General features: G+C 37.9%; 1 protein-coding gene across 1 annotated transcript in view; it reads right to left on the bottom strand.

The window, feature by feature from the left end:
* Positions 1 to 7,390: 7,390 nt before the first annotated feature.
* Positions 7,391 to 17,130, bottom strand: part of ST6GAL2 (ST6 beta-galactoside alpha-2,6-sialyltransferase 2) — a gene marked incomplete at its 5' end in the record, with an annotated part of 35,262 nt that continues 25,522 nt past the window's right edge. Inside the window, one exon of the mRNA XM_084234590.1 lies at positions 7,391 to 7,701. Coding sequence (XP_084090716.1) covers positions 7,430 to 7,701 — 272 coding nt within the window. The 3' untranslated portion in view covers positions 7,391 to 7,429. The remainder of the gene's footprint in view (positions 7,702 to 17,130) is intronic.

The following is a 17,130-nucleotide window of genomic DNA, read 5'->3' as shown; positions in this document are numbered from 1 at the left end:
CTTTGACTTTTGTGATCAGTTTCTCATCTGGTGTCTCATTATTTAAGAACTGTTTGTTTTTCTGGCATGATGCAATTTAGTTAGGACAGTGACTGGGAATAGGGTTTATGAAATGTCAATCCTCTGTGTTGGCTTTCTCTATGCCAAAAACAGAGGCACACTTTTCACAGGGTTGTGACAGAGAGAAACTGACTTGCAGTAACAAAATAAAAGTTACTTGACTGACATTTTAGTGTTCTGGAGACATAGTGAAATTTAAACGCCCTGGTCCTCTGCTAATCTCCACAAATTTCAAAATACAATTACCAAAAATATTCAAAGTATAATTATCCTTCAAAGCTGAGACCTGAAACTTATTAAGGTCTGAAATATTTGAATATTGGAGCAGAATGGATCTGAGCAGGGCTTTGAAGTCCGACAAGGATTGCAAGGCTGACAGAGATTTCCTGGCTGTGTGATGGCAGGCTGATACATTAACCTCTCTGACTCCAAATTTCTTGAGGATAATAAAATAATATACGTTAGCATGTGGTTTTGTGACTACTACATGTACACCATCAACCACAAGTTTTGCCTAAACAGTTCTTGATAAACTGTATTTTTAATCAGGGATTGGCAAATGTTTTCTGTAAAGAGCCAACTAATAAATGTTTTAGGCTCTGCAGTCTATAAGATCTCTGTTACAACCACCCGACCTTGCCTTTGTGTGCAGCACTTATACAACATGTAAACAAATGAGTGTTGGCTTTGTGTCAATAAAACTTTATTTACAAAAAAATAGTCTGTAGGCCAGAACCAGCCAACTTCTGCTCTGGGCAATGAGGGTATAGCAGAGGTATAGTATAAAAGGGTGCTCTTCTGTCAGTTTTTATGCACCAGAGTTTGTTAAAAACAGCACTTGGGCCTCCCCGGTGGCGCAGCCGTTGAGTGCTGGGTTGTGAAGCTGCCCACAGCCTCTGCAGTGCTGGTTCGATCTCCGGCCACCAGGCGAGGATCCCACATGGCGCGCAGACCTCTCCTGCCACCTGCTGCTCCCCTCAGCAGTGTACTTTGTCAGTCTGCCTGCTCTGCTCTCCACGCTGCCTCTGGTGAATTCTCTCACCCTCCCGCGCTTCTGACTGTATCCAGTGCTTGTATAAATAAATAAATAAATACACAAACAAACAAACAAATAAATAAATCTTTTAAAAAACCCCCCAAAAACAGCACTTCAGGTCATGGAGCTGTGTCAACTCTTCAATGATACGGTGATTTTGTTTCTGAATTAATGACTAATATCCAAATATCATTCATGCAACTAGCATCTAAGATCCATGGCACTTATTTTTATTCCCTCTCACTTAGCTTTCCATTTCCCATCTGGTTTCTCACTCCTGCCTCCTTATTCCTCCCTCACCTCTTTTTTTTTTTTTTAGATTTATTTTTATACAAGAGCTGGGGTACAGACCAGAGGTGTGGGAGGGTGAGAGGATTCACCAGAGAGAAAGGAGAAGAACAGGCAGACGACCAAAATACACTGCTGAGGGGAGCAGCGGGCGTGACAGGAGAGGTCCACCACATCATGTGGGAATCTCCCTGGCCAGCCAGGAATTGAACCTGCGCTGCAGAGGCTGTAGACAGCCTCACAGGGCTGCACTCAACCCACTGCTCTACAGGGGAGGCCCTCTCCCTCACCTCTTTGATGGAAACCTAAAATAATTCCTTTGCCTTTGTCTCAATCCTGCCTTGCATTTGGGCCTCCCAGCTGTGGAGTCTCCTGTGTGCACACCTCAGCATTCCAGGCAGGAACTGCTTCTTCCCAGCTGCTCTCTGGCTGAACAGGCATTCTCTGAGTGTTCATCTCCGGCCCCTCCTCATTAGGGTCCACGGAGCCAGGTCTTTGTTTTAATTATCTGGAAGCAAGCAGTCATCTTGTGGGGAAAGAAAAATGATGGTAAAGAGAAGGTGGTGGGAGTCCTCTCTGATTCAGCACAGCTGTCACAGGTGATTTATGTCTTTTGAATTCCCCCTGTGCTCACATCAGTCCTCCTGTCAAACTCCCTCAAGGTTTCCCTTCAAGGATTCCTTCACAGTCTAACTGGAATGTACACATAACAGGGAATTTCTTTCTAGGCATCTGAGGAACTGGCTTTCTCTTCATGTGGCATGTATGAAAATACCAGAGCCAATGTGACATTGTAGGTGATTTCATTGTCTCTAGGCTTTCCTCTAATAAGTTATTTATATCCTCTCAGACTTAAAGGCCCATCAAGCTGGGAAAGCCTCCCAAGGCAGTAATTAAAATGCTGGATTATTAAGTCAACATCAGGCCCAAATATGCCTTTTGTGCTTGATTTTGCTACTGCTACTCTCCTGAATGTGGCGATTAATCACTGAATGAAGAAAACCAACCCACCTCTAGTTTTCAGGCCCAGGTTGTGTCCACATTCATAGTTTGAAGGCATTCTGTTGTTACTTCTTTTATGGGCTTCTAATTATGTTTTGGCTTTATGTGACTTTTTTTCTGCGGGTGGCTCATTATTTTGCCACTTAATAATTTGTGCAACATCTACAAATTAAAACAGAAACTTGTAGACAAATGAAAACATGTTTTATTTACAAGAAAAAATCTTTACACTGTGTATACATAAAAATATACAAAACCAAAATAGAAAATATCCAAGTGTTAAAATGTGTACAAACACTTTTAAAATGTGATTCCTGCAAAATCTCAAGCCTTAATTAGTTTGAAGAGTACACATTTCATTTTAAAAATTATTATACAAAAAAATTCCCAAGCTGTTAAAAAAGTTTACTGGTTTCCACCGGAAAAACTTGGTATTGTATCTAAAGTAAAACAGAATGTGTGGTATCATAAATGTAGGTTTTAACATTACCAATGCATTTCATTTGTTTGAAACCAACCTAGTAAGAACACTATTTCCCACAGAACCAGTAAATTTTTCTTCCCCTAATCTCATAAGAGTCATGAATTACAGATAAACTTTCATGAAAGTTCAGAGTTAAATGATACTTCTATCTAGGATACAGTCTTCAGGTCTACCTTCATGGTGCCTTTTAAATATTTTCACCAAACTTTTGAACATAGCAAAGACATGTATAATATGACTATGTAGGAAGACTAAATTGTTTTTAACAGAAGGACATATAACACTTCCTTCTCTTAAAAGATACTGTGTTTGCATAATTAAAATTTATTGTAAAGTTTTCAGAAATACAGTTTGATGAAAAAAGACAATATAAAGCAACCATGTATGTAGATACGTATATATATATACAATTATATAACTATATCTACATAAACACTTTTTATAACCAGAGTAAGAACTACATCAATGTCATTAATTCTTTAAATTCCATTAGTCTGAGTTTGTAGAGGAATATGCTGGATTAGTTTTTCTTACTAAACATTTCACTCACTTAATAAAACAAGAATCAGAACTTATCAATATACTTCATTTCCTTGAAGTGACAGAGAAATACCTTTCATTTGCCAAATGTCTAAGTAATGCCCAAGGGACAGGAACATGCAGAATCATTTCACACTGGAAATTAACCTAGAGTATTAAAAACAAGTTTGAGCCCAGGCTTAGTTTACCTAAGCAATTCATTTCTAAATGTAGCTGCCTTCGTCATATAACCCCTGGGTAAGAGTTTTAAAATATCAGAAAGTAAGAAGTCAAAACATCATATGGAAGAACATAGTAGAGACTATTTGGCCTATATATTCAATCACAGATTTCTTGAAAATCCCCTCCCCCTCTTATTGCCCTCCAATAGCTAAGCAGGAAAAGGACTGGTAACATAGACCACCAGCCTGGAACAAGCATGTGTACTGATCTGACAGGCTGGAGAAACTTTTTAATAATGTCATTTGTACACAAAAAATGCTCCCATCATATGCCATTACTCTTGTGGGACTGAGTCCACTTAATAGAGTCAAACAGGCCTGGATTAATTCAGCGGGTATTAGTTACTGCCCAGAAGGATGAACCAACAACATAAGGTATTAATTTGTTCCACCAGAACTTACTGGCTCATAAACATGTAACAGTACGATCCCATGGTAGCTTTAAACAGTTACTTTTATTTTCCAATTTAGAAAATGCTAATGATTATTTATTTCAACATTGCTTTGTCCAGATGCTATGGCTACAATGACAGATGATTACTGGACAGTCCAGGATTGATTGTCTGGCTGAGAGATAAAGGACACAGGACACACAGGCGGCTATAGGGGGCTTAAGCCCTGTGTCCCAGCAGAAATCAAAGACCCAGAAACTGAAAGATGTGCAAAAGTCCCTCACATGTCACGTTTTTTTAAAAAATAAATCTTTTTTTTATATTATTATTTTTTACTTATTTATACAAGCACTGGGTACAGTCAGAAGCACGGGAGGGTGAGAGAATTCACCAGAGCCAGAGCGGGGAGCAGAACAGGGAGACTGATGAAGTACACTGCTGAGGGGAGCAGCGGACAGCAGGAGAGGTCTGCGCGCCATGTGGGACCCGCCTCCGGTAGCCAAGGAGCAGCCGGGGATATTGAACCAGTGCTGCAGAGGCTGCGGGCAGCTTCGCAACCCAGCGCTCAACTGCTGCTCCACTGGGGAGGCCCTCACATTTTAACTCAGACTCCTCATATTGCATGATGCTTACATGCAACTATTCATCGACTACCTCTTGATCTTACACACAAAGTTCTCCACAAGGACTGAGTGGGGAAGGCCAGGGACACACGGCCAGCACTGGACTTCCTTGAGAACACTATGCCTTGCTCAGCTATTGCTAGAAGTACTGAGGAAGCCAGCGAGGGGAACCCAGATGAAGGTGAGTTGTCATTCCTGGTCAACATTTATTTGGGATGACAACAATAAAACCAAAAAAAGATCAAGTGAAGTTATCTTGAAGTGTGAGGCAATACGACTGCTGCAAGTCCTGAGAATGAGGAAAGAGCCACTTAATGGCTTCAGGTTGCACCATAAGGATTTTATCAGCATCCCATTGCAGAAGAGAATGGAAGGTTCTGAAAGGGACAGAGCTGGGGTAAATGCATTGGGACAACATTTATTGTTAACTACTCCAAATAAAGGCCATGTGTTTATTGCATTTCAGTAAATGTGGAATATTAGGACTTAATGTCTGGCAAAAGAGTGCTACTTAGGATCACTTGGCTAATAGTAAAAGTGGTCATCATGTTAATTCTAACTGCCTAATGTTTTTGAGAGGCTGAACAACTGAAACTTCTAAATAGAAGAATGACCAGACTATGCTATCATAATAGACCACATTTCTGAATGTTTAACAGATCCTGATTCTCAAGGGTCTTTAAGGTCATAACAAATTAAAAAAATTAATTAAATTTCCTTTATGTTCTTCAGTCTTTCTTGTAACCTCAGTAAGACTGAAAGAAAAAGTACATGTGTTATAAGAAAATGCTATTAAAAATCTTTGAAGTATATTCTGGGGCTTTTGAACTTGAATATTTACAGTGACCCCAATAAAATTTCCTCTAGTCAAGTTCTCATGTCACCTAAGGAGGTGTCATGGATAAGACACTGACAAGGAAATCCAGTAGGAAAACGAAAAGGGAAGTTCAATGTCATGGGCATTTGAAGGCAGTCTGGAAGGTCCAGGTAGAACCAGGGCTTGCAGGAGGATTGCTCACCCCACCAGCATCCCAAATCATTTGAATTCATTACTCACTAAACAGGGAATAAGGAAAGAAAAGTGAAGTGACCATGTCTGCTTGGACATAAGATAACATGTCGGATAAAATTATCCATCCCATTTCATGGAAACGAAATTCTCAAAATGGGCGCTTAGTGGATATTGTCATGATTGGGACTTTGCAGTGACACATATTTCACCATTACACTAAACCACAGGACATGTCTAATCCCAATCTGACTTCTATGATGTAGACTCACCAAATGGAAGCTGTCAGTTTCTGTAAACAATTCCTGCCCAAGAAAGAGGTCTCAAAGAGCGTTTTTGGGGAAAAAAACAATCCTAGAGCAAAAAAAAAAAAGCTTTCCACTAGACTCTCCTGGCATTCACACACCTGCCAAGGAGAATGTGTCTAATTAAGCCACCGTTTTCAAGAAATCCTAACTGCACCACTGAAATATGATTTGGTGATCTCTTGAAATTGTAGGACATGTAATTAAGGTATTTCAAGATGTTTCTCTTTCACTATGTTCATAGCAAAAAATTTTTCCCAATGTATCAGTGACAAAAGTAGACATTAAAAAATAAATAAATAATACTGAATAAAGTTAACACCCTGGAATGACAATTTTTCCCTCTAGCTGCCTTTCCCTCTGAAGTATATACATAGTTTCCTTGTTGTTAAGGGGAATGTTGTCACACAATTTTATTTAATTATATGGCTTTGATATGTTGCTGACATAAAACATAGCTGTGAAAAAAAGGTCGGGACTCTTAAATGTCTGTCCATAGCAAGAATTAGTGAAAATCCAATACAACCCTTTCGGGTTCCCAATAGTGCATTCCCAGAAATACAGAATAACTGTTCCCCAAACATTCCTCTGGATTGGGAGGTGCCATGCCCCATAGGGTGTCCAACTGTTTATGCAAGTAACTATGAAAGGCCTTCAGGGAGGACTGGCAGGGGAGGAGTCACAAGGTGGCAAAGTCCAGGGCCATCCTTCAGTCCCGTGACAGTATTTACTTGCCAGTGGCCCTTCCATCGGGTGGCTACTACATTCCTGGTTGAGTTAGGACATACTGCAGGAAAACAAAGTGGTGCTGTTCTGGGGTTGGCTTTTCCTTAGGCTGCTCAAGATGGATACTTTACAATTTTAGAAATTGGTCCTGATATGCAAAACATTTAGCAAGCAATGGGAAGCACAGCTGAGGGATGCAATGGTTTGGAAACACATGCACCTTCTAATTTGTACTTGGGATTCTTGCTGTTAAAATAAACATATCTGAATGGTAATTCAGTCGTTTGTCAAAATACTAGGCTATTTAATGATGGATGCACGTACAAGTGACGCAGATGCTGTTGATACCATAGTTCGATGGGAATGTTCCTGGGTATAAACTCTTTCACAAAATGAAGTATGTCATTGAAACCTGTAACAGAAGCCAGTCCTGAAATGGGGTGCCCATGGCATAAGAAAAGGGTAACATTTTTGGAGGTATAGCATCCATCTGTTAAACACTTGTTTTTTTCTATCTGTTTTTTGCACCTTTCTTGAGCGTTCATCTCTTTGAATTTCATTTCTAAATTCAAAACAGTAATAAATACTTAATGGCTTAGAAAGAGAAGAATTCTTGCGGTCGCCACTAAATTACAGTTTAGACACTCAATACTACATTGCCTAAAATATATCTTCAAGTATTCCTCGTGACTTAGAGTACAACAGTAGTACCTTATTGCACATTGATTCCCAAGAGTCCCTTTTCAGGAGCGTGGCACAGCAGGCTTGGGTGCAGGGCAGCGCACGGCTCGGAGGCCAGGCAGGACCACCTTCCCCTTGCGGTGCAGGTCCCCCTGGGCACCTGTGTTCAGACGCTGCACCAGGAGCTTCTCATAGAGCAGTGGGTGGTAGGCGCCCAGCGTGCAGGCCGCGTCATAATACAGCTCGTGGTAATGGCAGAGCTCTGTCTGCCGGACAGATGGGAGATATTCATACACATGCACCTCGCTGCACATGGACATCATGATGAGGATCCCTGACAAGAAAAGTGAATGAGAGTCCAATGAATACCTCCAAGCACTAGGATAAACTTTTTGGCCTGGGGTAGCAAATAATCATGGCAAGTGACACCTGCATTGTATTTGTTTTCTTGTTATCTTCAGATTTGCAGTGCTATGACTTCAGGGTGTGAGGGCATGTTCATCTGTTGTATTCATTCAATTGATACTGTGGGCCTAGGAATGAGGGATGGAAAGACAAAGCTATGGAGCCTAAGGAGCCTGCAATCAAGTGAGCAGCAGATTTGCATCCCCACGTTAGAATATCATGTATCACATTCTGCACACAGGCCTCATCTGATTTGCATGAGGACTGTTATGTTCCCAAAAACACGTTATAAAAAATTGATTATAAAATAGCTGCTTGATTACAAATGAATCATAAAAATAGTTGTTGGAGATAGAGTTGAGGATACAGTTTAAGATTTATGTTAACAAAATTGTTTTTCTCCCTGGAACTTTCAGTATTAAAGTTTTCTCCCCCACTTCTATCCCTCCTCCCCTGCTTCCCTCCCTCCATTCTATTTCAAATAGAGAGCTATAAAACCGAGTCATGATTGAACAAATCTAATTCTTGATCTCAGCTGAAAGGATTTCTTTTCCTCTCACTGCCAACATCTTTGTTAACACACTTTAAACATATATTAAATGTACATATTAAACATATATATTTATCCCTTTAACGAAAGGGACACAGCTCCTATTGTAGGCAATATTTGTCTGCAGAGAACAATCATTTCTAATTCATCAGACCTGTTTACAGCATAAAAATTCACCAAACCAGAGGAAGTCTTGCATGATGGACACTGGGAGAGAAGACAGGAGGTGGGGGGGCTCATTGTGCCTGGGGGTTACAGAAAGGTTGCGTGGGGAGCCTTAAACCTGAAGGAGCTCCAGGGAGACAAAGGGTAGAAGGAAACAGGAGAAGGGGTGCTCCAGAGACATCACTGATATCCTGTTTAGGAGGCTGAAGTTGTGACTTTAGAACAATGACACATTATCGTGCCTGAAGGTAAAGCACGTTCCTAACAAAGAGGACAAGATTCAGCTCACATTCATGGAGTGAAATTGTTCAAAACCTCGAGTTATGCTCAATTCTTCTCCTTTTCCTCTCAGTTCTACCAGTTTCCTCTTCCTCTTCCATGGCTGACTTAAAACTGCCCTGCAGTGGCCTCTTGCTTGGGTCAGCTGCAAGTGACTGCGATTCAGGTAGCCAAGAAAAGACTCCCTAAGGACCAGGCCTTTCCTCCTGTAGTCTCCCAGGGAAGTGGGCACCAGCATCAGAACATGCAAGGATGGAATAGAGAAGTCTCCCTCCTTCTGATAAGCACTTACTAATATTGACGGATATTTTTCTCTTCTACATAAAATCATTTATTTATTTATCTATCTATCTACCTATTTATTTATTTATTTTAAATGTTGAGGTGCATGTAACTCTTCTTTTTTTAAAGATTTACTTATACAAGCACTGGGTACAGTCAGAAGCGCGGGAGGGTGAGAGGATTCACCAGAGCCAGAGCAGGGAACAGAACAGGCAGACTGACGAAATACACTGCTGAGGGGAGCAGTGGGCATGGCAGGAGAGGTCTGTTGCGCCATGTGGGACCCTCACCGGCGGCTGGGGATCGAGCCGGTGCTTCAGAGGCTGCGTGCACTTCGCAGCCCAGTGCTCAACCACTGTGCCACCTGGGAGGCCCCACATAAAATCATTTATATGGAATTGACAAGATGAATGAAAAACCCATGTGCTCAGGTAGAATTAAATTCTTTGTTTTATTCCTAGTCTTTTTATCCTATAGCAAACAAAAACCCGCTTGGTGTGTGTGTTCTCTGCCAATGAATGTACAGGCCTGTACATTCTATGGTGCTGAGGAGGCTTCAGTGTGTTTGCTAATCAGGGGCAGGGGAAGGAATCCTTGCACAAGGCCCCAGTAGCTCCCCCTACCTTCTGGGCATGGTGTGTGGCTGTGCGGGTACTGCTGGAACCACATCAAAGGGTCTGAGACATCGTTCACACTCAACACATCATCCACCAGTGTAGAGATTACAACAATTTTCCTGCAGAGGGCAGTGAAAAGGCTTACAGGTGTCTTTCACAAAGGCATCTTCTAAACTAGGGGTGAAACTGTATCTGGAAACCACAGATTTCTGTTTCCTGGTGTGAGTCAATAATATAACCTCACCCATGGGGACCATTGTTAATTCAGCCGAACTTGTTACCTTTGCAACTCTGGCTCTTAAAGTGGATGGCTTTCAAAAGTGAACGTTAGACAGATCTTCCTCTCTTTACCACCTTAAGTTGAAAATATTGTAGTTGAAAAGAAATTTAATACACCTAATCCACTGAACATATCACTTAGCCTAGCCTATCTTAAACGTGCTCGGAACACTGACATTAATCTACAGTTGGACAAAATCATCTAATACAAAGTTTATTGCATAGCATAGTGCTGAATATCTCATGTAATTTATTGAATTTATTGCACACTAAAAGTAAAAAACAGACTCCCAATTCAAAACTAGAAGTAAGGTTTCTACTAAATGCCTATCACTTTCATACCAAAGTCAAAAAACTCTAAATTGAATCATAAATGTGTGTGTGGGGGGTGGTATTCCGTACTTGAGACGTATGCTAGTCACACTGTGGACTCTCTTCTGAAGGCAGTTCTAAAGCTTCACCATGAAAAAGAATGAGCTGAAGAGCTTGCTAAAATGCTGTTTTCTGGGACTTGTCCCCATTACCAGAGATTTGGATTCCACTGATTTATGTTGGGGTCCAAGATACTGATTTTTAAACAAATAACCCTAAACTATTTGTGGTGAAGAGCCATTAGAAAAATTCAATCCATCATATAACAATACTTCTGTAAAATACAGTAGCAATGAATTACTGGAAAAATGATTACATATTTGGATACTATGTTATGTCACATGGCTATAAAGCATTCTAAATGCTTCCAGCTTCTATACTGATCTAGTTGTAGCCAAATGCTGGACCAGAGGTCATGCTGGTCTAACACACGTATTCTTTGAAAGTTCCTATTAGGGGCTTCCAAGCTATCTCATAAGTACTAGCCGCTGTGCACATCCAGCAGCTACTCCAGGGCTGAGTGGCACCCAAGTAAGAAAATCCTATGTAATTTCTCTAGGTGCTTTTTTGTTAGCATCTAGGTCTCAAAGAGTTGTTACATGCTTGAATCTGATTATTTTCTCTGGAAACTATTCCAGACAAAATTTTTACTCTTGCTGCTAGTTAGTGAATATATTTTAAATCATGTCTTTGCTAAATATGCAATATAGATTTTGTTCATAAGATTAGGCAAAAAGTTATAGCTTTACTAAAAATGATAGGTACATTTTAGCATTTTCATTTATAAATACTTGTATTTTAAAATAACATCTTGAGTTTCAGAAATACAGAAATTTGTCAGTTTGTTCATGATATTCCAAAATGAAGACCAATAGAGCTTAAGAATGTGTGGGTTCTTATCTTCAGTTATCTCCATAATTGATCTTGATTTTTGCCTATGCAACACAGATTTACCAACAATGATTTCCTATCCCATTTTGCACTCTGATGTGAACTTGTGGCCTCCTGTAACTACAAGTTTTGGCCCAAAGCAGCCTAAAATTTAAGTAATAGTAGAATCAATTCTAAGTGTCAAAATGGCAGCCTACTATACTATTGATAGGGGAATTGGTATGGCAACACCTTCAAAAGGGCAAATTAATTTACAACTAGTTAGGGACCTGTGAAAGGTAGATAAAATTTATGGTACAAAAACTGAGAATATTTTTATGATTTTAAACTGTTTTAGGGAACATGGTGAATTGCTTTGGTATATGTCTTTTAATTTCTAAAGATGTTAGTACACATATATTTGAGTTTAGATTCACTGTCATAATAAATACTAAAAATCATTATTATTAAATGTGGTTAAGTCTGAAAATCAATTTTTCATTGTGTTAATAGTATCTTATAATGCATAAAATCCTGAAGATGAAATTTCTTCATATTTTGTCAAAGGAATATTAATGTTTGGAAGCATATAACTGCAGTGGCACAGTTCAGAGTGTGCACTAGGAGCAGAATGTGGCAGTAGATATTGCAGGATTCAATACTGTTGGAGGTCTCTTCAATTAAACCAAACGTTTATTAAACTGGGCACAGAGCTAATCATTTAGAGACCATTTCAAGGAAAAAGAAACAAATTAAACTAATGAACTAATCTATTTTTTAAATTTAAAAACAGGAGCAAGCCCATAACCTACAATTCTTAGATGAACTTGAAGATTCAAGTGTCTTAATTACTGAATCAAGAAAAATGTTTGAACATTACCACCAAATATAACTTTACTTTGTCCTCCAAAGTGCTGAGATGTTGACTCACAAATGATGTAAGTACCAACAACACATTTCTCAGATCTTCTCTGAATTACCAATAAAATACTTGTGTTGGGAGTTCCCAACCCACCTCCAGGTTTGATGGCTAAGCAGGAGGACCCAAGGACCCGGCATAGTGGAACTCAATACTAGAATACAAGGTAAAACCAGGCAAAGGCACAAGGGGTGAAGTCTAGGGAAACCCAGGCACAAGTTTCCAGAGTCCTCTCCCAGTGGGTCACACAGGATTTGCTTAATTCTCCCAGCAATACATGTGAGATTGCCAGAGACTCAGTGCTTAAGTTGTGTTTTTTTTTTTTTTTTTCTGGAAGCTGATCACACAGGCAGTCTTGGCCTGGCATGTAACCAAATTCCAGACTTAGAAAGCAGGTGTTCAGCTTAAACCATATTGCTTGCATACACACAGAGGCAAAGTGAAACACACTTATCAGTGGTGGGGATAGGAAAATTTCCCAAGTACAAGTTGCCAGATGCCAGTCAAGGACTAATCTTGTAAACAGGCCTTTGTAAGTGTCATTACCCAAGTCTGTCAGGTTATATATTTTTAGTAGAGATAATGTATGTGTAAAAATTCAAAGTATCATATTAGGTTTTTGGTCCATGCCATATTAACATAAAGAATTCACATCTGGTTATGCAAAAAATGTTATTATTATTTTTTTATCTTCTTTCTTGAGATAGCTCAGGATTACCTAAAAGAAGAATGCAAATCACCTAATACAAGGCTAATCCAAGAAATAATTTTAAAAATCACTTAAGGAAGTTTTATTAAGTAATTTTGTTACAGACTACCAAAAATTAACTGCTTTCATCACTAATAAAAATTTACTGCTTTCAGGAGGGGGTTGGACTTATAATAAGCAGATCAATGTTTAGAAGCTTTTTATGTATTTTTGTAAGTCATTCAAAAGGGCATGTGGTTAGTCTTTTTTAAAATCTTTAAATATAATTCAATTAATACTAAGTTTTGTCAGTTTTTACAAATGAGTCCAAACTAGGGATTCATTTGAAGAAAAAAAATTGCAAATTATTCCAGGCAGTTATGACTCAAGAGACATTCATTTGTCAAACTGCATGTTTTTAAATATTGAATAATACAATATAATTACCAAACCAATTAAAAAGCATTTCAACTGATCTTAATGAAATGTCATATGATCTAATTCAGCATTAACAGCAGTATATATACCAATTATTTGCTCCAAAATCTCAATAAAAAAAAACTACAACCTATTTTCAGATTATCACAAACTCTAGATGAATGAAGTTTCCCCCATAAAACTCTAGTTTGCATATATAGATATATTAGATGGTTTTTCAGAGTCTAGTAGAGTTTAATCATTTAGTCTTTACCTTAATCATCGTTACACTAAAATCAACTTACTTTTACCTAGTAAAATATTTAAAGAAACATCCAAAAATGTTCATAGAATTTTCCCCTAATGAACAAATCCTTTAACATGCGGCAAAATATGGTGTGGATAAAAACTGAACATAACAAAAGTGACAGGAAACTATCAGTTAACACTTACACATAATTTACATGTATGGTAAACTAGGAATTTCTGAGGATTACCAACAGAAGAATGCACAACATATTTCTGAATGGGTGGTGAAGTAAAAGGCTAATTACTGATTATGTTAGTGAATGGAAAGCTAGCAGCCCTTTTGTGGTTTCCCCAATCAATTCAATATAAAATGGAAAATTATGAGAACTATATTTTAGATTATTTAAGGAACAAAGTAATTTCTTAAGTGAAATTTCCAGAAAATATCTGTAATTAAAAGGTGGTTTGGATAATTTGAACTCGATATAATAAAATAATTTAAGAAGCTATATTAAATGAAGTCACATAATGTAAGAATAATAATTGAAGGCTAATTCTTAGTTCATTTATGTTGTATTATTTGATGGCAACACATATGCAGGACTACTCATAGAGAAATGCAAAAAGCTGTTCCTGACCAACATAACTGTGATGCATTTTATACAAGCATAAATATGGGTGTTAAGTGGCTTATTTTGTGTTCATCATCTGCATTTGGATAATGGAAATTGAGAATCCCAAATGCAATATAACATGGAAAAGGAAGTAAATTATGACTTGTTTTTAACCATATTACTTTTGTGCATATATTAAACAGTCTGAAATTATAGTGTTTGCATCTATGAATTCCAAAAATATTGCTTATAATATAGCCAATAGTGGCTGCCTTTTAAAGGGGGGGGAGTATTGTCAAGATTATTTATAGATTATGAGAGCCCCATTTCTATGTTGTTGGTCAGAACCCATGCTACAAGGTCTGTTTCCTGATGTTACTCAGTGTTGAGCCAAAGATGGTGGAGCTGGTGCCTCCTGGCTAGCCAGGGTGCCCTGGATACAACTATGCAGACAGCAAGCCAAACTAAAAATGCTTTATATGTCCTTAGGTGAGCTTACTCACTTTCTGTAAATATATCTGTCTTTATGAGAACAAATGGAAGCCAAGGGATTCTAAGTAAATTATTACTTATCCTCATTCAGGCTAGGTTACAGTCAAAATGACCTCACAGTACCAAATAACAAGATAAAATCTCCAATATCAAACCAAGGATGAATAAGGGAAATGCTACTCATATGTGTACAAATAGCTCCCTAGTGGGCTAAGGGTAAGGAACTTAGTAAAATAAAAAAGTTATTTCAAAGAAATGAGTTTTTATGGATCATCTAAATTAACTTGAGCTAAAAAAATAAATTAACTTGATCTATTTTATTGCTCTTATTTGATAGCTAAGTACTATCCCAGTGTGTATATATATCACATCTTAATCCACTGCTCTGCCAGTGGGAGTTTAGGTTGTTTTCATAACTTGACTATTATAAAATACTGCTGCAATGAACATAGAAGTGCATATAATCCTTTGAATTAGTGATTTTGTCTTCTTTGGGTAGATATCTAGGAGTAGAATTGCGAGACCATATGGTAGATCTATTCTTAACATTTTGAGGAAACTCCATAATATTTTCCATAAGGGCTGGACCCTTCTGCATTCCCAGTGGCAGTATATGAGGGCTCCTTTTTCTCCACATCCTGACCAGCACTTGTTTCTGGTTTTTATAATGGAGGCTATTATCACTGGAGTGAAATAGCATCTCATTGTGTTTTTTCTTTTTTTTAAGATTTATTTATTTATTTATACAAGTACTGGGTACAGTCAAAAGCTCCCTGACAGAGCAGGGAGCAGAACAGGCAGAAGGACGGAAGTACACTGCTGAGGGGAGCAGCAGGCGTGGCAGGAGAGATCTGTGTGCCATGTGGGACCCTCGCCCATGGCCGGGGATCAAACCAACGCTACAGAGGCTGTGGACAGCTTTGCAGCCCAGCGCTCAACCACTGCACCACCAGGGGAGGCCCACATTGTGGTTTTGATTTGCATTTCCCTAATGATAAGTGATGGTGAACATATTTTCATGTGCCTGTTGGTCAGAGGTATGTCTTCTTTGGAGAAGTATCTATTTAAGTTCTTCTGCCCATTTCTTGATTATTTGTTTTCTTTTCATTGAGTTGTAAGAGTTCTTTCCATATTTTGGCTATTAGCCCCTTCTCAGATATATGATATGCAAATTTTTTCTCCCATTCAATAGGGAGTTTTTCTTGTTTGTTTTAATGAGTTTCTTTACTGTGCAAAAGTTTTTTAGTTTGCTGTAGTCCCATTTTTTAATTTTTGCTTTTGTTTTCCTTACCATTAGAATCTATGCCCCAAAGATATCCCTAAAGTCAATGGTATGGATTATTTGCCCATGTTTTCATCTATGTATTATGGTTTCAGATCTTACATTCACGTATTTAATCCACTCTGAGTTAATTTTTTGTGTGTAGGGTATGGGAGAATGGTCTAGTTTCACTTTTCTGCATGTGGCTGTCCAGTTTTCCCAGCACTTGACTCCTTTGTCATAGATTAACTGTCCATATAAAAAGTGGAGATTTTTTTCTGGGTTCTCAATTCCATTCCATTGGTCTGTGTGTCTGTTTTTATTCCAAAATCTTACTATTTTTATTACTTGTACTATAGTTTGAAGTCTGGGAGTGTGATACCTACATTTCTTCCTTGTCAAGATTGCTCTGGCTATTTGGGGTCTTTTGTGCTTCCATATAAATTTTCAGTACTGTTTGCTCTATTTCTTTGAAGAATAATAAATGGTGACTTGAAACTTTAATATCAAATAACTTGAAACAACCTAAGCACTGAACAAACTAAAAAAAGGAGTAAATTAAATTATGATATAATTTTTTGATATAAAGATATGGCCTCATTAATATAAAAAAAGTAGATTTTCACCTTGATCTTAATAAAAAAAAAAAACCAAAAACCCAGACTTTAAATATTTGGGGATAGTTTTATTTGACTTAGCATAAAGCATTATTTCTGGTATATCACAATAAAAGTAAATAGAAGATATTAGCTAATGTGCTTGGCACAGGATAATTCAGTGATTAAAGCACTACTAGTATCTTCATTTTCTAATTGGAAGAACTGAGGTTTGGAGACATTAATTAACCAACTCAAGGTCACAGAGTTGACCGGTGGAGCCAGGACTTGATTCTGAGTTGTTTGTTAATAGCATGGGTTTGTGGTTAAGGAAAAAAAAAAAAGGAGAAAAGATAGCTTGAAAATATTCATTTAGATATTTGAGAAGAAAAACTTCAGTATACATCAATATGAAAAGTTTAATAAGTATCTAATATTAAATGAGGCTTATAATAAAAGTATTTTATTCACTTAATATTAAAATATATTTATATTATGTCAATATTATAATTGTTCACATATGCTCTCTAATTCAGTTTTATTATATAAAAACATAATACATTATTAGCTTTGATAAATGATCTAAGATTGTTAAATGCAAAGTTCTAAAATAAGATGTTTTTCCACAATTAGATGAATTTTAGTGCAGAGATTTCCTAGAGTTTGTTTTCCTCAATATTAGGTCAATGTGTTCCTCACATCCTCCAA

Source organism: Talpa europaea, assembly GCF_964194135.1.
Source record: "Talpa europaea genome assembly, chromosome: 6".
Taxonomy (NCBI): Eukaryota; Metazoa; Chordata; class Mammalia; order Eulipotyphla; family Talpidae; genus Talpa; species Talpa europaea.
Note: the sequence above shows the minus strand (reverse complement) of the source record. Positions and strands in the feature narration are given on the sequence as shown.